Genomic DNA, 23108 nt, shown 5'->3' on the forward strand with positions numbered 1-23108 from the left:
TCTCAAAAACTGTATTACTGATTCCGTTCCTGTGAAAGGTTCTGATTGCCTTTGAAAGGTAAGTACCAGCAGGAGGAATAGTATTTTTGTGGTAACTGTTTTTCCTTATTTTTTCATTTTTTTTGAGGACTCAGTTAAGTGGTAATCTTTTTAGGGACTTCATAAGTGGCATTGTTTTTTATTATTACTATGAAAGGACCTTTTTTTCTAAGAGGCCAAAAAGAAGAGTTACAGGTTGATTGGAAAAGTTGTGGATTGCCTGTAGATAGAATTTTTTTGTTTTGTCGATTCTTTCATAGAAAATTACTAAGGTAATATTATTGTTTATTTCCTGAGACAGATTTTTCCTTCATAAATAAGACTTCTCCCCCATTAATATTTTCTTGTTTTATTGTAGATTCTTGGATTAAGTAACTCTGAACTTGGGTAGATTAATGTTATCTTTGGTTTCTTTGTAAGTTGAGGGCTTTGGACTAAATAATCTATATCATATTGCTAAAGTTAGGACTCTAACTCAAGCAGAAATCCAGTGCAAGTTATAGTTGTCCATTGACCAGTTACATGAGGTAGGTACTTTTTCATTCTCTCTCTTTTTTTTTTTTTTTTTTTTTAAGATTTTATTTATTTATTCATGAGAGACCTACAGAGAGAGAGAAAGAGAGGCAGAGACACAGGCAGAGGGAGAAGCAGGCTCTATGCAAGGAGCCCGATGTGGGACTCAATCCCAGGTCTCCACGATCACACCCTGGGCTGCAGGTGGCTCTAAACTGCTGTGCCACCCGGGCTGCCCTCATTCATTTTCATATGAAGCTGTGTGAAAGACTAGGAAGTTTTTAAGTAAATTTCTTCTCTCTTAAATGTAAGAATGAAGTCACTGAAAACCACACAGTTAAAACAACTGGCAGGTTTTTTTAAGCCTTCTGTAAGGATACATGTCCTGTTTAAGCATGTTAGCTAGTAATTGCTAGCCAAGCATTTTGTTGGAGCTTCTCTGTTCCTATAGCTGTTTCTGTGATAGGCAGTGAGTGGTTCACAGCAATTTTTAATCCTCCTTTTCTTTAGAAGTAACTCAAGTAAGAAGTTGCTCTTTGTTTCCAAGAGTGACTTGGGTAGTGATTCCTTTATAAAAGAGCTGTTTTAAACTTATCATCTTGGCTCTTGGGGACATTTGCTTTATTAGGGTAGTAGAAGGAGATCAGTTTAGAATTAGGAAATTTGTAGATAATGTTTCTTAAAAATAAAGGGATAGGAAAATGACAAGTTTAGTTATTTTCTATAAACTTATTCTGAAAATCATCTGGTTCTTATATTGGATTAGCATCTTTAGGGGAAGATTGCTAAAAAGAACTGGTGAGATCATTTACCATGGATGTTTAGCCTTAGGCATAGAGAAGTATTGGAAAGTATTGAAAAAAGGAGCTATGCTTCCCACATTGGAGAAAATAATTCTGATAATTTCTTAGACCCTTGAAAGCATAGTTTTTAAAATTTTATCCCAATACTCCTTCAATTTTTCATAGTATTTTTATAACACATTCTTACAGCAACAAACTGAATTATCACTTGGTATTTAGAATTCATCTGAATGTACCCATACATATCAGGAATGTCTTTAACTGTAAATACTTAAAAACCTTACTAGTAATGTCCAAAGCAAGAGTTTCTTTTTCTTTCATGACGAGAAATACAGAGAGGCGATTTGGGGCCAGTACATCAGCTCAGGAAAGGTATTAACTGGAATACCCTGTTTCTTCCTGAGGCACATTATCTGCATATGTGGTACTTAACCACGATCACAGGATGGTGTTTTTACCTTTAGGCATTGAATCTCTGTTCAGAGAAAAGTAAAGGGCTTTCTTCTAGTAGCCTTCTCACTTTTTTCCCCGGGAAGGGATGCCTTTTACCAGAGATCTCCATGTAAGTTGCCTTTGCAGAACTTCATCACCTCTCTATCTGTAGCTGCAGGGGAGGCTGTGAGATCCAGGTGGTAGCTTTCCAGAGCCAGGAAATATTTGGACTATTCAAGGAATTATTTGGTAGTAGTGGGAGGGTGAATGGAAAAGTTTTATTAGTCCTTAATTATGTTCTAAAAAATAATAATCCCACCTTCATTTCATAATTTCATCAGAGGATTTACAAAACCATATAAACTACTGAAATCTTTTGGTGGAAGGCAAACTTGAATAATCACCGTAATAAAATCTTAGACTTTAACTCGCTTTCATAATTTTTCGTGAAATATAATGAGCCTTGCACATTCTTTACTCTTGGCACTCTTGAGTTTTCTCAGCCAAGTTGTTAAAAGAATAGTGTATTTTAAGCTAATTTTTATTTTGTTCATCTGTTCACCCAGTACAACCTTTCTGCTGTGAGGACAGGATTCTGGCTCTGTGACAGGCGTCTTTTTTGGAGACCCTCCTTCAAGAGCCCTGCTGCCTATAAAAGATAGGTAAGCCTTTTCTCCCGAGATTTTTTTTTTGCCGTCCCTCAAAAAGTGCTTGTGTCATTCCTCTGATTCTATACCTTCACGGTTGTCAGAGATACAGAAAATCCTCCTCAAATTAAAAAAAAAATTATGGTACTAATCTTTTACAAAATTAGATCACAGTACATGGTACTACCTGAAATTAATGGCAGCGGTCAATTTTTGTCTGTTTCCCTTTAGTGCATTAAAACTTACTACAATACCGGATGGTTCTGAGTGAACCACTCACAGCAGATTTAGAACTAACAAGCTGGAATCTTAATAAATCCTGTGACATTTTGGAAACTAGCCTTTTCCTAATTTTTTTTTTTTTTAACTTAACCACCTAATTTTTTCCCAGATATTTTGATAAAAGACTTGAGTCTTGACTCCTGTTTGGTTAAGTAACAACTTTAGGTAACTCATGAGTACCTCCAACATTTTTTCTTTGTAATGAGCCACATAATGGGTTTGTTATAATTACTAAAATTTTCAAAATATTTTAAGAGAGATTTTAAAGTAGGGATTTCTCATGTTATCATTTTTACATTAGTTAATTCAATAAATTGAGAGTATACTAAGTGCTATTGAAGTTCCGGAAAATATTTTCTACCCAAATGCCCTTTGAATAATAAATTTCCAAATGAAAATGTTGCTATCTGTTGCTGAGGAAAAGCTTTGAAGAGAAATGACAGTAGTTTCAGTTGAAATTGACCTTGGGAATAGAAAGGAAAGTTGGACATGTGGACCAGGATGGGGAGCAAGCAAGTCAGGGACCCTCTGACTGACACTTGTTTGTGGTTAGGTAATCTGTCCAGAAGTAAAGCAGTGAGAGATTAATAAGCAAGAGCAGTGTACATTGAAGCCAGACTATGGAAAACTCATGAGGCTGGGTCTTGTTGTATAAGTAATGGGTACATCATTCTTGTTTATTCAGAGTGATGGTCTTATTCTACCTGAGTTTTGCTGAGTAGGGAAAAAGAGAGAGACCTGGCCTTTGTCTTCTAGGAACAGTCTACTTGGGGAGAGGTACCACCACTCATTCAGTAAGCATTTATTGGTAAACACAAGGAGCAGAATTACTGAGAATCTATGACATGCCCTGTACTTACACATCTTGTTTCTGAATTAGTCCTGACTCCAAGTGAGAGGATGATATATCCTCAGTTTTGTACCCCAAGGATATAATATATATATATATATATTTTTTTTTTTTTTTTTTTTTTTTTTAGTATTGGAGTACAGTTGACACACAGTGTCACATTAGTTTCAGGTATACGCTACTGGTATGTTTTATTGTCTTGTCCTTATTACTCTTTACAGAGCTGCTAGTTCATATGCTTCTGTCTTCAGAGTTAGCTATATAGAATTAGTGATTTAGATTCAAATTTGATTTTAAGCAATACCTTTAGATAAGTTAATAAGTATATATCCACTTCTAATTATTAAAAAAGCTAAAAGCTGTTGACATAAATATATAACTTCAGAAATTATCTTATTGACTGTCTAGTTCCTGCCTTTTCTAGGGCCAATCATTTATAATCTAGACCAGGAATTGGCAACCATAGCCTACACACCAGATCCACACTATGGCCTGGAAACTGAGGATGTTTGTTTTTTTTCATTTTTGAAATATTTGTTAGAAAATGAAGATTACAACAGTAAGCACTGTAGCCAAGCAAAGCCTAAATTAATTACCTCTGACACTTCATAGAAAAAGCTTAGTGAGAGATGCAGACTATAAATTTATCTCTCATCTTAGAAGATTTATAACTAGGTGAGTCTGCTGTGGGGCTTTAAAAAAATATATAGGTGCCCAGGCCTCAGCCTTGATGATTTACCTAATGGTCTCTTTTTTTCCTCTTGCACATACAACCTCTTACACATAAAACACAATATAGGTAAGTTGTGCCAGAAGACAGTTATATTAAAAAATCAAGAAGTTTGGCTGCTGTTAAGTGGCAAACATGTTATCTTAGGAAGCAGAGTGATGCTGATGAAACGATCTCAGAGCTGGAGTAGATCTTCAGCAGTTATCTAGTTTCCAAGAATATTGTCCCATCTCAGTCTCCAAATAATTACATAGTAACTACTAGGATCCAGTTCTGAGCCCTACACTGGAGATCAAGGAACAAATAAGATGGGATTCTTTGTGCTTACCAGTTGTTGGTAGAAAGGAAGAGGTCAGAGATCAGGAGGAAAACAGTATAACTTACAAGTTTTATTTTTATTTTTTTTTTAATTTTTATTTATTTATGATAGTCCCACAGAGAGAGGGGGGCGCAGAGACACAGGCAGAGGGAGAAGCAGACTCCATGCACCGGGAGCCCGACGTGGGATTCGATCCCGGGCCTCCAGGATCGCGCCCTGGGCCAAAGGCAGGCGCCAAACCGCTGCACCACCCAGGGATCCCAACTTACAAGTTTTAAAAAGGACATTTAGACAAGATAATGTAGAGGCTGAGGAGATAAAGGGTATTTACCTCTTTCTGGAGACATGTGAGGAGTAAAGATCCAGGCAGGAAAGCTTCACAGTAGCTAACAATTTGATCAGAGCTTTTAAAGGATAAACAGGAGAAGTCAGCAGAGTGAAAGGAAGAGATTTGGTAAAAAAAACTATTTATACAAAATTGGATTACACTAAGGCCCATCTTGGCTTTAAAAAAAAAATTCTATAAAGAAATGATCCTGGGGCTGCTACAAAATTTAGAGGGTAATAATGGCCAGAGAGCCCTAATACAAAGGTTGGTGATCCTTTGTTGCTATTTTGCATTTTCTGCCAACATTATTTTATTCTTTATCATGGTAACATTTGTATGTAGTGGAAAAAGTTAAATTTAAACATATAAATAGGTTATGATATCACTGGCTTATTTCTAACATTTCAGTTCTGGCTTAAAGAGATACATAGGTATGTTAGTCATTTCCATAAGCAACTAATCTAGGGTAGGCACACTGGACTTCATCAGATGTCTTGCTTCTCACTAGCTGTGAGGCATTGGCTCTCAACCACTCGGATACATTTTCCTCCTTTGTAATGAGATAAACAGTTTTGTCTTTGGATCTTTTTTTTTTTTTAAGCTCATATATGATAATGTATGTGAACGTAGTAGTATGGAACTGCCTCTTTTTTTATCCTTTCAATTACATTTTAAGCACATCTTGGGTATAGAGTACAAGTAAACCAGATCCTACAAATGATACGGAGATGAACATGACAAATATTTAAATGGTTGCTTTATGCCAAACATTTGTAAGGTTGCTGGGGACAGATAGAGCTAAATAAGACAATCAGGTGTCTCTTCTCATGGAGATTGTCAAATATACCTTTAAGGAACTTGTGATATGGTGGGGAAACAGGCTATAAATAACTAGTTTAATAATGCTATGTATTAGATGTTATTCTCTCTGCTACCTTATACTTATTTACTCATTTAATCCTCACGACAGTTCTACAGATATGGCCACCATTCATCAAGTCTGATGCCGATAAGGTATCATTTTAATGTAAATTATAAAATGCACCCCAGTTCAGGTACTGCTGAACTGTGAAAATGTGGGGGGGGAAAGTGTTAAATTCGGCAAAGTCTGGATTTTACAGATGAGGAAACAGGCGTGGGGAAGGTAAGTGATGTACTTGAGAATACAGAATGGGTCGGTAGCGGAGTCAGGGTGTGAAGCAGGGTTTAGCTCTCAATCCTGTGTTCTTATTCACTGCTTCACATGAAGTAGGGATACGCAAATTGTAGGCCAGGTACTGTGCAGCCACGGATGGATCATTTGGTGGTACAGTGAACATTCAGAGAAGGTCACTGGCAGGCTGGATTTAGACTCAAGAATGAGATTGTCCTGAGAAGAGGGAAGAAAAATAATGAGGATTTGAAAGTTCCTATAGAGTGTAATTGAGCGTGCTTCCACTCTCCTCCTCAGCTCTCCCTGGGCCTCTTTTCCTCCAAAGTATGTGATTATTCATTCACCTTACCTGCCAGAAATTGTCCATAGTGTCTCAGTCCAGGGTCCTTTGGGATGCCCATTTTTTCAAAGTAACCTCCTTCTGTACATACCTAAAACTTATCAGGGCAGCTGAGGTGATTCTTTACATCTGCAAGGCTAACTCACATGATCTGAGTTACTCTGATTGCCTTTCTGCTCGAGATGAGACCTGTAGACATGTGGTTTTCTAGAGTTCAGTTATTTTACTACTCCGCTGTCAACCACTACTGCATGCCAACATTTATCTGTCTAAAAAAGATAAGCTTTACTGAATTCCTACCTTAAATATGTTGCAGAATAACTTGTTGGTCATTAACAATAAGTGAAATCCAGTGTATATATATCATGTAGTTTATTATTACAGGGATGGCTGTTTGTGGGGGCAGTCCTATCTACCAGAACGTAATGAAATAAACACAGTGCATCATGGTTAGTTACTAACACAGGTGTCATTGAGTGTATCTTACTGCTTGTGTTCTGTGTATCTATTCTTTTTTTTTTTTTTAATGTTTTTTTTTAATTTTATTTATGATAGTCACACAGAGAGAGAGAGAGAAAGAGAGGCAGAGACATAGGCAGAGGGAGAAGCAGGCTCCATGCATCGGCAGCCCGATGTGGGATTCGATCCCGGGTCTCCAGGATCGCGCCCTGGGCCAAAGGCAGGCGCTAAACCGTTGCGCCACCCAGGGATCCCCCTCTGTGTATCTATTCTTTGAAATGTGCCTTGCTTTTAAGAAAAATTTAAGACTTCAAGTGACTACATTTGTTTGATGAAAGAATTTCTTTATAAAGGAGGGCACTCAAAATAGTAATAATAGCTAATATTTATTAACCATTTCCTGTGAGCCAGGCACCACTAAACTTACTTTCTGTGTATTAATGCATTTATTCCCAGAAAGCCATGAAGTATGGTCACATTTCCCCCATTTTGTAAATGAGGGAACTGGGGCCAGAATCTGAAACCAGACAGCTTGTCTGCAGAGCCCACATTCTTACCTGTTAGGGTTCTGTAGTGCTTGTGGACAGTATGTTTACAGTGTTTCTGTTAATAGGGTAGTTCACTTAAAAAACTGGGAAACGGGCAGCCCGGGTGGCTCAGCGGTTTAGTGCCTGCCTTTGGCCCAGGGCCTGATCCTGGAGACCCGGAATTGAGTCCCACATCAGGCTCCCTGCATGTAGCCTGCTTCTTCTCCCTCTGCCTGTGTCTCTGCCTCTCTCTCTCTCTGTGTATCTCTCATGAATAAATAAATAAAACCTTTAAAAAAAAAAAACAAAAAACTGGGAAACACTATGCCTGTTGTGGAAGATGGTGTGAAATACATAAGTGTAGTTTCATTTTGTTGTTTGTCCAGTGGTAACAGCTCGTGGAGATGGCTTGATTATCCTTCATTTATCACTGAAGTTTTACACTTTGTCAAACTATCACTACTCTAGTTTGCAGGTTTTAAAATGGTGCCATATCATGCGCCTTCTAAAATTTTAATGATAGCTGTATACCCTGGCCTTAAAAGGCTCAGGAACTATTTTAAGTATGTGATTCTAATCTAATTTGGATGAGGATCAAGTAATAATGCTTATAGTGTAGCTATTATCCCTTTTTTGTAATAACTTACTTACTTGTAAAATATTTTAATCACCTACAGATCCAGATTTCATTAAACTTTGACTAAAAAGTGATACAGAATAGTGATTATTCTGTGTATCAAGTACACCAACAGAACTTAGGAAATTTCAGTCTTCCCTTTTAGACTTACTATGGTTCTTTTTTTTTTCTTTACTATGGTTCTTATGAATTAGGTGAACACTTAATAAAACTTCGTTCATTAGAAAGTTGATGAACCAGTGGTACCTTTCCACCATCCTCCCTCTTTAGAACACCTCAAAAAAGTAGGAAATAAGTAAAAATGGCCTCTAAATAGCAAAAACGCATAGTAAATCTCATATACTTTACTTTTAGAAGGCATTTTGGCCCCTTGCCACCTCTTAAATGCATTTTTAGTGGCAGTTAAACTAGATAGGTTAGCCAGCTGCCAGCCAACAGTATATGATTGCAGTAGGACGGGGTGCTTGTGGCCTGGTGTGAATACATAGTGATGGCAGTGTGGCAGGAGGAAAAACAAATACTTAAATTGAACTACACTTAGAAAGCCTGAGCCCACTTAACTCTTGGGACAGATTGGTCTATATACTTTAATTTTCTTTAAGAGTAAGTTCAAACCAGTATCTGTAATTTTTTTTTTTAAAGAAGGAATTATGATACTCAAATTAAAGTGTAAAACATTGGAGAGACTTTCTGTCAGAAGTGATTTGCAAGATTTTTGGTGTATGAAAATGAGATTTTAGGTTATCTTGAGCTATTTGCTTATATAAGATGCTTCTACTTTGGAAAAATTAATTAAATGAAAAAATGTTCCCTAATATCAAAGACCCTGACTGGGACAAAGTTTAAATTATAATACTGTCATTTTAATTAATCTATGTATAGATATGTGTAAGATAAGTATACTTAGCTTTTTTTTTTTTAATTTTTATTTATTTATGATAGTCACACAGAGAGAGAGGCAGAGACATAGGCAGAGGGAGAAGCAGGCTCCATGCACCGGGAGCCCGATGTGGGATTCGATCCTGGGTCTCCAGGATCGTGCCCTGGGCCAAAGGCAGGCACCAAACTGCTGTGCCACCCAGGGATCCCTACTTAGCTTTTTTTAAGATCAGCTGAGTCATTGTTTAAGGAAACAGGTTCTGGAGTCAGATCTATTTGAACATCACTGTGTGTATTCTGTTAGTTATGTGGCTGTGAACAAAATACCTCTTGAGCCTTAGTCTCCTCATATATTCATAAATACTTCCTTAGCAACTGCTGTACTTGGTGCACTATTTTGGGAGTTCGGGATACACTTAGAGTGTCAAAAAAAATCCTGTCCTCATGGAACTTCCATTCTAGCTAGAAGAGACAAAAGGAGAACATTAATAACACCTATGTTCTAGAGGTGTATTTTTTTTTTTAAGATAAAGTTTTCTCTAATGTGTGTAATCAATTTGGGCAGCTTATTTTTAGTGTTTGATTCTTGTGACTAGTTTTGCATCAGGATAAAATGAAGTTTGTTGAGCATATTGGTTACCTCAGACATTGATAACTAGTAATAATTTTTCATCGGTGATGTTGAATACATTAATTTTCTCTGGTATCATTGAGAGGCACAGAGGAATAGAGGAATGGAATTCATCTCATTGATATATGTTCTTTGCTTTCCTTTCCAACAGCCCCCAAAAAAGACTTCTAAAAGAGAAAAACCTAAGCAGAAAGCCACTTCTAAGAGTAAGAAAACTGTCAAGAGTGCTAATGTTAAGAAGGCAGATAGCAGCACCACCAAGAAAAATCAGAACAGTTCCAAAAAAGGTATGTCAGACATGGCGTGTCCGCAGCAACCTGGGAGGTATGACTCCTACGCTAGAGCACTTTAGTAGGAGTGTGTGTGGAAACAGAGAAACTGCAAAGAAAATGGGCTGGGGGAAGGAGGGAGTGGTGTTGTAGTGTCTTATAGTTAAAAATTTTCACAATTGACAAAAATTTCCATGCATATTATGTACATAGCTTACAGAGTGGTGATGTGTAGTTGGACCTGATACCTCTCTGAGAATCTCATGAATGCTTATCTTCTCTTAGAAAGTGAATCCGAGGATAGTTCAGATGATGAACCTTTAATTAAAAAATTAAAGAAACCTCCTACAGATGAAGAGTTAAAGGAAACCGTGAAGAAACTATTGGCTAGTGCCAACTTGGAGGAAGTCACAATGAAGCAGATTTGCAAGGAGGTAACTGGACAAATACTTGCATCGTTTTGCTTTTATTTGAAAAATTCACTTGGCCTTTAGTTCAAAGCAAGATTCTTAAGTGCATTCATTCACTGAATAAATGTCTGCTAAACTGTTATATGCCAGCCATTCTTATAGGTGCTGGGATACTGTGCGTTAAATAAATGAGTCAAAGCCTCTGCCCTATTGAAGTTACTTCATAAATAACAGTAGCATGTGTACAGTGAATAAAGTTAAAGTTATACATTACAAACTGCAGAGAAAACTATTGATGCATCCTTAGATTATGTTAAAGAAGCAGAATCTTAGGCTCCGGCTGACTTAGTTGGAGGAGTATGTGACTCTTGATCCTCGTGGTCATGAATTCGAGCCCCACATTGAGTGTAGAGATTAAGATTACTAAATAAATACTTTAAGAAAACAGACTCTCCTGAACCCCTTTGTTTTCAGCATTACTGTTCTAATAGGATGGTATAGATCAGGTTTTTAGCCCAGACTTCTATGAAGTTAGTTTCTGATACTCAGAAATTAAAATGACCTAGTCTTGAATAGGATTCCATAGAGATTCCATACCCTAGATCCAGATTGGGAGATTTTAGAATCTAGTTTCTCATGGTAAAGCCAAATTAAAATTTCAAATGTACTAAACATGAAATATTCTATGCTTTTTTGAGACCTTGATAATTGTTTTGTTTATTCATTTAGCATTCACTGAGCCTTTACTGTGTACCAGGCACTGGGATAGATTTGGGGGTAAAGCTGGGGAATCCATTCCTTAGCTGTCAGGGGCTAACCATCAGGTGAGATAGGAGGAAATGGCTGGTGCATTGAGTTGGGGACAGGTGGTGGGGGCTGGGCTGGAAGAGTGCAGAAGGGGCAACAGGACCACAGGAGGAGCCACACCAGTGTGGGCCCAGGAGGAGGGAAGGGATCCTAGAACATCAGCTGTGCCATATAGTCGAGCAGTGTGGACACATGTGCGTAAAAGAGGACAGGACTGCAAGGAATAGTGACTAGTTTAATTTGGCTGAAGACTACAGTAGGAAGGAAGTTGCATAAGAGTCAGGGAAGAAAAGGAAAAGTTTTGTAGAACTCCTATATGCCTTGTTGCAGAGCTGTTTTTTCCCTCAAACTAATGGGAGAATTGGGAGGCTTGTTGGGATATTGAGAGCTGATCAGGGGCACATATAGTCTGATTTTTAAGTTGCTCCAGACACATCGAGAAGGACAGAATGAAGAATGGGATGAGAGGCAAGAAACCCAAGTTTGTCATATCAAAGTTACATGGTGACCGTAATCCAAGTCAGAAATCAGCCTGGTCAGAGATTGCTCCATGTAAGTGTTAGGACATAGCTGCATTAACCATTGAGGGAAGAGAATAGAGGGTACACTGTGAGAAAAGAGGAGTTTTGTTCTCAACATTATGAGATGAAGTGCTTGGAGCATCTAGTGGGAGACACTGTGACCACTGTAATTCTCGCATGGTAGGAGAGAAAGCCAGCCTGGGCTACTGCTGGGTGTTCAGTCCAGGAGTCTAGAGGCTGGAGATAGAGGGGGAGAAAAGCAAAGGTCAGAGAGTCCTGGAGATCATTAATATCAGAGTTAAGAAGTGATTCCTACAAAATACAAAAAATCATAGAGGTGTTATCAAAGCCAAGACAGAGAGGAAACCGTTTCCAGAAGGAGAAGGGTAGTGCAAGTTGAGAGGTCATGACCTTCCATGGGCAAGGACTACAGAGAGAGCAGTTCAGGGTGGGGGATAGAAATGCCCCGTAAACATGAAAACACACTTTCCCTACTCATGAGGAAGATAAAAATTGAATTATTTTTGCTTATTAGCTTGATAAAAATGAAGAGTTTCCATGCTTGGCAAGTGTAGAGGGAGATGTATTTGTGCTTAAAGTTGTAACAGCTTTGGAGAACAATTAAGAAGTATCTTAACATTTAAATTGCAAATGCCATTTAACCTAGCAATTCCATTTCTAGGTCTCTGTGCTAAAGACAGAGTCACATCTGCACAAAGTGATTACAGTAATGTTCAGCATGTCTGTAATGTTGAAAAATCACAAGCTAACTGGCCATCAATAGGGAAATGTTTAAACTGGTACATCTATTTTTGGAATGCTATGTAGCAGTTCAAAAGAACATGGAAAAACCTTCCAGGTATTGTCACCTTTTTAAACGTACAGCGTATTTCCCCATCTATGTAAATACAGAAAGACTATACCATCATTGATACGTTTCTGTGTTTGTGTAAAAAGTCAGTTTTCAAGCCTGGAAGAATACAGCGTGAACTAGAAACTGGTGTCCTCTGAGGGCAAGGACAAGGGACGGGGGGTTAGTTCTGGGCCTTTGGTTTTCGTGAGCATGCTTGTGATTTTTTAAGGGGGTTATGAACATGGAGCGGTCAGGTGGGAAGGACTTGGAAATTCTTGTTTTGGACTTGGTGTGCGGGAGGGAACTGTTCCCAGGGAGCCATCTCGAGGATGGTAATGCTAGGATTACTGACCCTTGGATTGAGAATGAATAGTGAGGAAAGTGAATAAATTAAAGCTGCTGGGGCAGCCCAGGTGACTCAGCGGTTTAGCGCCTTCAGCCCAGGGCCTGATCCTGGGGTCCCGGGATTGAGTCCCGCATGGGGCTTCCTGCATGGAGCCTGCTTCATCCCTCTGCCTGTGTCTCTATTCCTCCCCCCCCCGCCCCCCCCGTGTCTCTCATGAATAAATAAATAAATAAATAATCTTAAAAATTTAAAGCTGCTGTTTTAAACAGCTTTTTTGGAAGGAAAATAGTAGCCACATGGAGGGTGGGTATACAGGCTGATGAAAGACTAGGATGGTCGGGGAGAGAAAGCACACGTGTGTGTTAGGCTTGGGGCCTGCGCTGGGCAAGGAGCGGGACGGTGGAGGAGAGTTCAGGAAGGTCAAGGAAATGGGGGGTATTGGTGGATCCAGATACAAACAAGCTGGAGGGAAGAATTGTGTCAGCGGAAGGAATGCATAACAGTGGCTTCCTGGCCAGAGCAAGGAGGAGGAAAGGCTGAAAATGCCCTTGGTAGGAACAAAGGAGGGACTGCTGGCGAGGCTCTGGCATTGGATGCCATGAACCTCAAATGGGACCAGTCTTTTAAAAGTTCTATTTTCCCACAGCAGTCTTTTCTCTGGACTGACCCTAGAAAAGTTGGTAGTTAGACCAGTTCAGGGTTAGGAGTTTTGCAGAGAAAGAACAGAGGCGAGCAATTGCAGTGATGTGAGTGATTGACCGTCTGTAGGAACTGGGGGACTGCCGCCAGCGGGCCAAATCCGTCATCCCATCGGCTTTTTTGTAAATAGTTGAATGTGACAACCACATCCATTCATTCTAGCGTGGTCTGTGGCAGCTTTCATGCTACAATGGCGTAGTTGAGTGATTGCAACAGATACTGTGTTTCTGGAAAAGCCAAAGCCATTTAGTCTGGCCCTTGACTAAGAAAGTTTGCCTACCTTCCCTGTACCTCAGGAGTGAAGCCTGCAGGTGTGGATGGAGTCTGGGTGAAGTCAAGCAGCAGGGAGCCAGTTGACAGAGAGACAGACATTCAGAAAAGCTGTAGGAGTAGAACTTGAGAGCTGAGAGCACTGGCTCTCAGGGATTTAACCTTGGGGAGGGGATTGGGTGTTGGAGTAGAGGCTGAAGTTCACTAGAGTTCAAGTAGTGTTGGAGGATGCAGCAGGACAAAGTACAAAGTCTCTGCGAGACACTGACAGGTAACCTGCCAGTGTAAAGAACTGAGTCCCCTTACCTAAGATCTGTGCGTGTAGGTGTTTAACTCACCATGTCTATTACTTCAGCTGATAGTCCCAAGAGCCTATATCACACAGAACGTGTGAACACTAGTCTGTTTTCTGCCCGTTGCTGTAGTTCTCTGGTGAGCCAGAGCACTGCTCAGGCGCATGTGTGTTCCTACACAGCAGCCATTTCTTCTTTATCCAAAGGTAAAGACTATCACTGGAATTTTAAATCTGCTTTTTATCTGTTTCTTTTTCACTATAGGTATATGAAAATTATCCTGCTTATGATTTAACTGAAAGAAAAGATTTCATAAAAACAACCGTGAAAGAGGTAAATATGGCCACCTTTTCTAATTTCGATCAACTCGAACATCTTAAGACAAAGGAATTGTGTGTATCAAATACTGCATATTTTTTAAAATATCACTAGATCACATTTGACCCTCACATTTTCTCAATAGATGGGGGAAATATTTTTCTTTACCACGGTAAAGCTTAAAAATACAGACTGATCGGTAGTGACAAAACCTGACCTCAGGCTCGCAGTGTATGTGGGCAGCCAAGTGCATCACAGACTCTCAACTACTTGAGTGCAATTGCTGTCCAACAAAGGCAGAAGATCAACAGTAGCTATAGTTTTATGTTGGTCCCAACAGACATCCCAAGGTCACAGTGGTAAAACAGAGGTTTAACAGTTTGGGGGAGGTTATGATTTTTGTGTGCCTAATGTATTGTGGGTACAGGAAAATAATGTTTCTCTCTCATTGCAGCTGATTTCTTGAGGCAGTGGAGACAGAGGACTTGTCCCATGGACGTAAAGATCTGATTTATACCATTATACCAGCAAAGAGAATGTATTTCCTTTTCTAAATCCCTGCAAGCATTGTGTTGGTACAACTTACTGCTGATCTTTTTATCTTGAGTGTTATGTAATTTGAGTTTGTTGTTTTAAATTGCATTTCTATGCAGTTTTAGTTTAAAATTTTGCATGGCAGTCACTGTTCCTTGCTTTTATAGTTGTATTTTGTACATTTTGGATTTCTTTATATGAGATCGTAGATTCTCGAACTGTTGTAGTTTTTAGCGCGCTTAGTATTCGCTTCAGACATACTTTTAATCAAGTAGAATAAACTATTACTGACATTTATACATGCAGAGACTATGGCAGTATTTAGTATATGAAATATTTTGAATACACATCTGTCAGTGGCGGTGTGTTCATCATATTAAAAATATACAGGCTTCAGCTATCCAGATGATTAAATTGGAAATTTTCTGCTGCATGTGTATATATGTCAAATTGTCAGCATGACAAAAGTGACAGATGTTATTTTTGTATTTTTAAAAACAAATTTGTTGTATATAAAGTTTTTTTATTTCTTTTGTGCAGATCAATTTTTAAACTCCTCTAGGTAGGTATCTTTACAGTTAAACTTTGAAATGTCAGTGTTCGGCCAGATGGTATGACGGAGCAGTGAAAGTCAGAATTCAGTGGAGAAAACACTGAAGGAACAGATCGTTCTCTGCTTTGCCTCAGAAGTGTCATCAATTTGTAGTTTTAGTGTTAACTCTGCAAGTGTCTGTAGATACATTTTATATTAAGGATCAACCAAATCAATACATCAGAACTTCAAAATTTGGGGACAGGGTGGAATCAATTAAGTACAAGCACATTTGGCATATAATAAATGAACTGATTTTTAACTGCTTTTGCCCATCCATATAAAATGCTGATATTTACCGGAAAGGGGGCCACCTCTATGATTATGATAAATGTACTGAGTATAACGCTAGAAGACAATGTGTAGGCAATAGTGGGTATCTCCGACAAAGTATTTCTCAGAAGTGGTAAAAAGACTTATTTTTAACATTAAAGAAATTTAATGTATTTGTGGAATCAGGGCTTTTGAGTTTAAATTTTGGCCAATCAGGATTCTAGGTGATCCAACATGCAGACCACTCCTGAATGAGACTGTTTAATCTTTTAAATTGTCTTAATCAGTTTATTAAATCTCAATTTTAAAATAAAACCTGCTACTTAACAATTAGGCCTTTGATAAATCAGTTGAGTGATTAAATAAAAAATCCATCAGTAGAACCAGAAAGATAAAAATATGTGTTGACTGTTAGGTATTTTAACAGGTTTGACTTGTTTCTTGATAAATACAAATGAATGGCGTAAACAACTAAATGAAACCTAAGAATTGGCCTTTGATTTTAAATATTTAATTTGTTCCTATAAACCTTGTCAATAAAAATAATAAATCCATGCTCGTCTCTTGCATCAATTTTTTTTTTTTTAAGATTTTATTTATTTATTCATGAGAGACACACACAGAGAGGCAGAGACACAGGCAGAAGGAGAAGCAGGCTCCATGCAGAGAGCCTGATGTGGGACTTGATCCCGGGTCTGCAGGATCACACCCTGGACTGAAGGAGGCGCTTAAACCGCTGAGCCACCGGGCTGCCCTTGCATCAATGTTTTATGGTTTCTGTGGCATTTCCCCTCTCGCTGAGGATTATGTCCCCCCTTCCTGAGGATTTCAGAACAGGGAGTTTTAGGTAGATTTAGCCCCACCGATGACCCATTTAATTTGGAGTGCTCCTCAGGGATAACGAACCATTACTGTGGAGAAATCACAAAGGAAAACTGGGAAGTGATCTCAAAAATGGTAGGTTATTATTTTGTGATCATTTACTTGAAAGAGGGTAAGCAGTAAAACCTAGGAGTAGAAAAGTCTACAGAAGGTTTGGAGGAGAGGGGACTGGTACCTAGAACGAGTGTTCATCACCACAGTGCACAGTGTATTTGAAAAACAAGTCTAGTTTTTATTAAGCAGTTTTACACAACCAGCTCTTCACAATCTGCAGTTAAAACACTGTGTATTCACTGCTATTCAATTACAAAGTCTTCAAACAGTGAAAAACATATTCAAAGAAACTCAAGAATAAAAGTACCGTGGTTCCCTAAAGAACAAAAAATCAAATGATGTCACTTGAGACGAGATCTTTTACATACACATTTACTGTACTTGAGCTAACTAGGTTTTCCCATAGTTTGCTGGTAGCACAGTATAAGTTTAAGTGCCCAGAGACTAAAGAATTGTGAACCATTTCAAACTTAAAATACTTTGCATTTTTCACTAAACACATGCTATTTAAACATTTTAATACATAGCATTTTAAAGCTGAATGCTTCCCAATCAGTACCAATGAGTCTTAATCTGATAATCTCAACATTTTCCTGCATTAATCCAACTTTGAAACCAATTTACTGCTGTTCACTTTTCTGTATTTGCATCATACTTTGATGGAGAGGGATGTGTCTAAATGGTGTTCTACAGTTTGCATAAAATAACTTTCTACTTACAAGGTGACTTTAAAGATACTTTGCAAAATATTAGGTATTTTTAAAATTTAAAGTCCTTTTGAGTCCCTTTTTGAAGCAGACTGACAGAACTGTTCAGACTTTTTAAAACAAAAGCATTTAAGTTTTACCATTCACTTTTCTAACTTCTTGGCAAGATAAGCATCCTGAAGACCCTGAAACCAGTGTTTATTTTGTCATGAGTGATAAAAGGGAAAAAGTATGTATCTGCCATGTTCTCAGGCTTTTAAGATATGGCTTTACATGTGTAATATTTATTAGGATATCACATTTTTCTGCAGTTTTCCAGTGGACCTGCCTATGGAATACTGAAAACATAATGCTGTAAAAAATATTCCTAGAGTTTGAATCAGTTATTTTAAAAAGCGGCAGTAGAAGGAGTTTCTTATTAAAGTATTCTGACAAGAAAGATCTTTTTGCTCTAGTGGTTGCCAAAATTAAGGCTATTTGAAGTGTGCCATCCACCCAAATTTGGCCCTTAGAAAAATAGCCATATTCTAAATGGTCTAAAGTATGAAGTCTATACTATAATCTCTAACCCATTCTAAATGATAGAATATACCTGCGCTGTTTAAGGAGTTGAAAATTTTGCTGATTTGCCAATGAGTGCACCAATCTAAAACCTCGTGTCGCAAAAGATACCTGAATTTAAATTTCTTTTGAATAACCCAATGGAAAGAAATATGTACAATATAAAATAGTCTAGAAGTTTCATTTACTTTTAACTGAAGAGTTTGTGCTGTATCTGAAAAGGAAAGATTTCTATCTAAATTTTAAGTAAAAGCTCAATATTGGAGCTATATAAAAGTCTTAAGGCTCATTGGCAAAGATACTGATAAACTGTCACAGAAGAAAAATACATGGCTTTGTCTGGATTTTTAATGATTGCTACTTGGTTTCTCAATGTTTGAAAACTGATGAGCCCAATAAAATGTCCAATTTAAAGGGAGTCTCCAACCATGGAAGAAATCCTATTGAAAATCTTAAGGTTCTATGCTGCCTTATTCTGAAATACAGAAAACTTAGCCCTACTCAACCTGTGGAAATTAAATATAAGTGCTGCAAGAGGATTCTTGGGGCTAATGCTCTCAGAGGTTCGTTTAGTTTGATTTTATGCAAGTGAGGTTTTACACGTGTTTCAGACTTTTTACCATTTGGGGCAACAGAAGAAAGCAGGGTCCAAACAAATGTATTCAAAACGCTGCAATCTTGCTTGCTTCTCGAACACCACTCAAATATGCCCCTGTGACAGTTTGTGGGAAATGCCTGTTTGTTGCCTGTAAGAAATAATTGCATATCTTGAGGTCACGTGTAAGGAACTCCGATGGTAATCATAGATAATACAAGCTACGCTTTCTCCGGTCCTCAAAGTTCGATGGCACTCCTGTGCTCATATGAACACTCCTCACCCGTCCCTGCACCTGCCGTCCTCTGGTCACCCCCCCCCCCCATGCTTCACCACCTCATTCCGCGACTTTCTCTACAGTCCTGGGAAGTCCTGTGTGGCAATCCGTAGGATGTTCCCTCTGTACCCTGCGCTGGAACTAAGAACAGTGAAGGAGCCCTGGGCCCTGCCCCCCATCAGCGTAATCAGCCTCGCTGTTAGGATCGTGCTGAGAGGGGCACGGAGCACCAGCCAAGTCCTCCACCTTGGGGGTTGTGCCGGACGGCTGGACCCGAAGGACAGCTGGGTCACTGAGCACGCAGGGGAGGACGGTCGATGGAAAGCCCGCTTTGCAGGGGGTTCCAGCCGGAACAGAACCAGCCCTCCACGACCGGAGAGAGCCTGATCTGCGGCTGGGGGGTGGGGGCACGGTGAGCAGGTCTGGGCCGGAGCTGAAGTGGAGGTGAGCAGACCCCGGGGGGGGGGGGGGGGGGGGGGAAGCACCCCGTGGACGGAGGTGTGAACAGAGGTGTGTGCCACGTCAGGGGGCGTGGAGGGAAAAGAGCCAGGGCCAAAGACTTCAGGAACAGGGGAGTGAAGAGGGGGCAAGGATCCAAGGACTAAGAGGGGTCTAAGGGAGTTTCGGTAACTGCAGTGACAACCGTGCCACAGGAGCCTCCGCCGCTCGGGAAGCGGAGGACGTGGCTGGCTGCACAGGCATGCTCTGCGCCCACAAAGCCGGCTCTCTGCAGGCCAAGGACGAATCAAAGACAGCGGTTTTTAAAGGATGTTCTTTTGTAATCATCCAAAAATCAGGAAGAGGAAAGATAACACCCAACTCCGTTCTCAACGACACTCGTATGAGGTCTGAAGCTAACCTACCACGCACGACAGCGCCGAGAACTCGCTTCACTCTACGTTACGAAGAGCACCCGGGTCCCTCACCAGGTCCCCCACGGCCACTGCCATGACCCACCGGGGATCTGAGGCAGAGGCAAGGTCGAGGCACCGAGCAAGATGCAGATTAAGTCACGTCCTCATAACGAAGAGCAAGGCTTCCGGCTCCCGGGGTGTCGGGAGCTGCCACCAAGCAAAGAGAAACTACATGTTCCCAGAGGAAAGAGCTATAGATACCCTGAGGTAGGGGGATCCAGCCGTCGGCAGGCTTACCGGAGCTTTCGGGAGGCTTTTTAAAAATGCCTCACTCAAATCTAAGCAGATAATCAAGGACGGGATATTTGGACACGTGGGAGGCTGACGCTACAGGAACTCTGAGGAGTCATGAAGCAAGAGGAGGATGCTACCAAAAGAATAATCCAAGGACAAGAAAGTGCTCATAAGCACAAAATTCCCAAGAGTGGGAATATGAATCTCCCCCCAACACCATAGGATAAGGAGAGATGAGTAACAACAAAGAAAAGAAAGATCCTCAGTTCAGGAGTTCCAATATGTGGAACAGAAGACTAGAAATAAGAGGAAAAAGTGGGGAGAAAATGATCAAAAGTGAAAAAAATCAAGGACTGAAAGCATATAAGCATCTAGATTACAAGCAAGTGAAAACAGGCACAGAAAAAAATTAGTGATCAAAACAGCAAAAACATTTCTCAACAGAAATTTTTTTAAAAGGCCACTTTAGGACAGCTATTAGCAAAAACCAGAAAATTGGTGGGGCATGTGGGTGGCTCAGCCGGATGGGCGTCCGACTTCTGACCTCAGCTGAGTTCATGACCTCAGGGTCGTGGGATCGAGTCCCACGTCAGGTTCCCCCACTCATCTCAGAGTCTTCTTCAGATGGTCTCTCCTCCCCCCTCTGCCTCTCACCTCCCACACGTACACTATCTCCCTCTAAAATAATCTTTAAAACATCTCGAGTGTTGGGAACTTTGTGACTGCCGGGGGGAACGCACAATGGTGCAGCTGCTGTGGGAAACCGTGGATGGTGCTTGAAGGAACTAAGCGCCGAATTAATATATGATCCAGCAATGCCTCTTCTGGGAATATACCCCGAAGGACCAACCGCAGGGTCTTGAAAGTACACGTACACCCATGTTCAGGGCACAGCATTAGTCACAACCGCCTAAAAGCAGAAGCAACTCCAGTGTCCAGGACATGAATGTGTACATGAAATGTCATCTCTACATGTAATGGACTATATTTAGTCTTTTTTAAAAAGGAAGGCTAGGGAAGCCCCGGTGGCCCAGCGGTTTGGTGCCGCCTTCGGCCCAGGGTATGATCGAGTCCCACATCGGGCTCCCTGCATGGAGCCTGCTTCTTCCTCTGCCTGTGACTCTGCCTCTCTCTGTGTGTCTGTCATGAATAAATAAATAAAATCTTAAAAAAAAAGTTTTACAAAAATAAAATAAAATAATAAAATAAAATAAAATAAATAAAATAAAATAAAATAAAATAAAATAAAATAAAATAAAATAAAACAAAAAGAAAGGCTATTCTGACACATGCCACAGCGTGGATGAATCTTAAGGACGTTCTGCTGACTGAAATAAGCCAGTCACAAAAGACAAACACTGGACGATCCCACTGAGAGGATGAGACACCCAGGACAAATCTGTAGAGATGGAAAGTAGACTAGTGGGATCCAGGAGCTGGGGGTAGAGGGGATGGGGAGGGTTGCTTCACAGGTACTGAGTTCCAGATGAGAAAGTTCTGGAGATGGATGGTGGTGATGGTGGCACAGCAGCGTCCATGTATTTGGTGCCACTGAACTGTACACTTAAAAAATAGGATGATAAGAGCCTCGTTCTAGATGAAAATGGGCACTGTCGCTCATGGTGTCCAGAAATTGTGAATATGGCTGAGACGGGAGGCGCTTCCATCACAGCAAGATGACCGCAGGGGTGACCACGAGGCCATAACATCCTTGGCTGGGCTCAGGGAGTACAGTGGAAGTAACAGGACTTTTCAATGTTAGAAACAATTAAAAAATAATGATTTTAGATCATTTGCCAAAAGAGCAATCAGTGTACTTCCTACAATTTGACTTGTAAAGAAACTGGATTGATTCCAAAGATGATCCAGGGGATCCCTGGGTGGCTCAGTGGTCTGCCGCCTGCCTTAGGTCCAGGGCATGATCCTGGAGACCCAGGATTCAGTCCCGCATCAGGCTCCCTGCATGGAGCCTGCTTCTCCTCTGCCTGTGTCTCTGCCTCTCTCTGTCTCACGAATAAATAAATAAAATCTTTAAAAAAAAAAACAAAAAAGAAAAGATGATCCAGCAGCTGGAGAAGTCTGGAAGTCTGTCCATATTCGAGCAGATGAGAGAAGCCCAACCAAAAGTACCGTGACTATCTGTCGGTGACAACTGTGGACTAAACACAAGTTCTTTTAAAGGGGCTCTTTTGAAGACGGTGATTCCGACTTTGGAGGAACCACGGTGATTGGCAGTGGAAGGAATCCCACGTGAAACTCCTCACAGAAAAACTTACAGACTTAAAAAATAGGATGGAAAGTTGTACATCATGTGTAATTTACCACAATTTAAAAAAATAATAAATATTAAAGAAAGAGAAGAAGGAAGACAGGGATCTAGAAAATTAAAACGCCAACCCTGGAGAGCGGTAAGGTGGCGTCCCAGAGAGGCAAGGCAAGAGGACACCAGGAAGGGGTTTCCAACAGTGGCGCTAACACGGCAGCTCCCAGGGCCTCGACGGTGCTCCAGGGAGGGCGGGGGCCCCCAGCAGACGGGTGGGGAGAATTCAGCTAAGGGATAAAGGGGCCACTGCGGCCGTCAAGAAAACAGCTGTGTAAGAAAGGAGTCCACGAACACCTTGGCTCCACAGGAAGCCACGTCACACGAGCACCGATGCCCATTCTCAGGTGTGAGGTCACCACACTGAACGGCTAAATCGTCAACCCGAGGGGAAGTCAGTGTCCACCCTGTCAGACCCGAAGTCAACAGTGGAAATATCTGAGAACAGGCAGGAAATTCTTGAAGAAACCACAGGAAAGGTTAAAAATGGTGTCCTGGGGGTGTGAGCTGGATGTGGAGGGGCCATTCTGCTGTTTGGTGTCACGATGCCCCCCCCCCTTTTTTTTTTAAGATTTAGTTTCCTCCCCATGGGGAAGAGGGAGAGAGACTCTCAGGCTGACTCCATCCCACCACAGAGCCTGACACGGGGCTCGATCTCCCGACACTGAGATCATGACCCGAGCTGAGATCGAGAGTCAGATGCTTGACCGACCCCCCGCCCGGGAGGCCCCTGGTGTCCTAACACTTTGACTGTATCTGACTTTGCTTTGAAAACTCTGGACACACAGCACTTTAGTTAAAAGAAAGTAA

The 23108-nt window shown here is 40.5% G+C and overlaps 2 protein-coding genes and 1 non-coding gene across 7 annotated transcripts in view; 2 read left to right on the forward strand and 1 right to left on the reverse strand.

The window, feature by feature from the left end:
- Nucleotides 1–16308, forward strand: part of DEK (DEK proto-oncogene) — a 30706-nt gene extending 14398 nt beyond the window's left edge. For 2 of the 4 annotated variants that reach the window (XR_013373552.1, XR_013373550.1), the window contains exons 8-12: nucleotides 9721–9856; nucleotides 10124–10272; nucleotides 12259–12435; nucleotides 14302–14370; nucleotides 14810–16308. Coding sequence is in view for 2 of the 4 variants with exons in the window: in XM_077885852.1 (XP_077741978.1) it covers nucleotides 9721–9856; nucleotides 10124–10272; nucleotides 14302–14370; nucleotides 14810–14821 (366 nt within the window). In the remaining 2 variants the exon portion in view is untranslated. The remainder of the gene's footprint in view (nucleotides 1–9720; nucleotides 9857–10123; nucleotides 10273–12258; nucleotides 12436–14301; nucleotides 14371–14809) is intronic. The other 2 variants (XM_077885852.1, XM_077885853.1) reach the window with 1 other exon arrangement.
- A 539-nt stretch (nucleotides 16309–16847) lies between these two features.
- Nucleotides 16848–23108, reverse strand: part of KDM1B (lysine demethylase 1B) — a 60532-nt gene continuing 54271 nt past the window's right edge. For both annotated transcript variants that reach the window (XM_077885850.1, XM_077885851.1), the window contains exon 21: nucleotides 16848–18704. In XM_077885850.1, coding sequence (XP_077741976.1) covers nucleotides 18621–18704 — 84 coding nt within the window. In that variant the 3' untranslated portion in view covers nucleotides 16848–18620. The remainder of the gene's footprint in view (nucleotides 18705–23108) is intronic.
- LOC144306891 (small nucleolar RNA SNORA1) lies at nucleotides 21563–21689 on the forward strand. Its single transcript, XR_013373945.1, has one exon. It is a non-coding gene; the product is annotated as a small nucleolar RNA SNORA1 (small nucleolar RNA).

Source organism: Canis aureus, chromosome 37, assembly GCF_053574225.1.
Source record: "Canis aureus isolate CA01 chromosome 37, VMU_Caureus_v.1.0, whole genome shotgun sequence".
In the NCBI taxonomy this organism is placed as follows: Eukaryota; Metazoa; Chordata; class Mammalia; order Carnivora; family Canidae; genus Canis; species Canis aureus.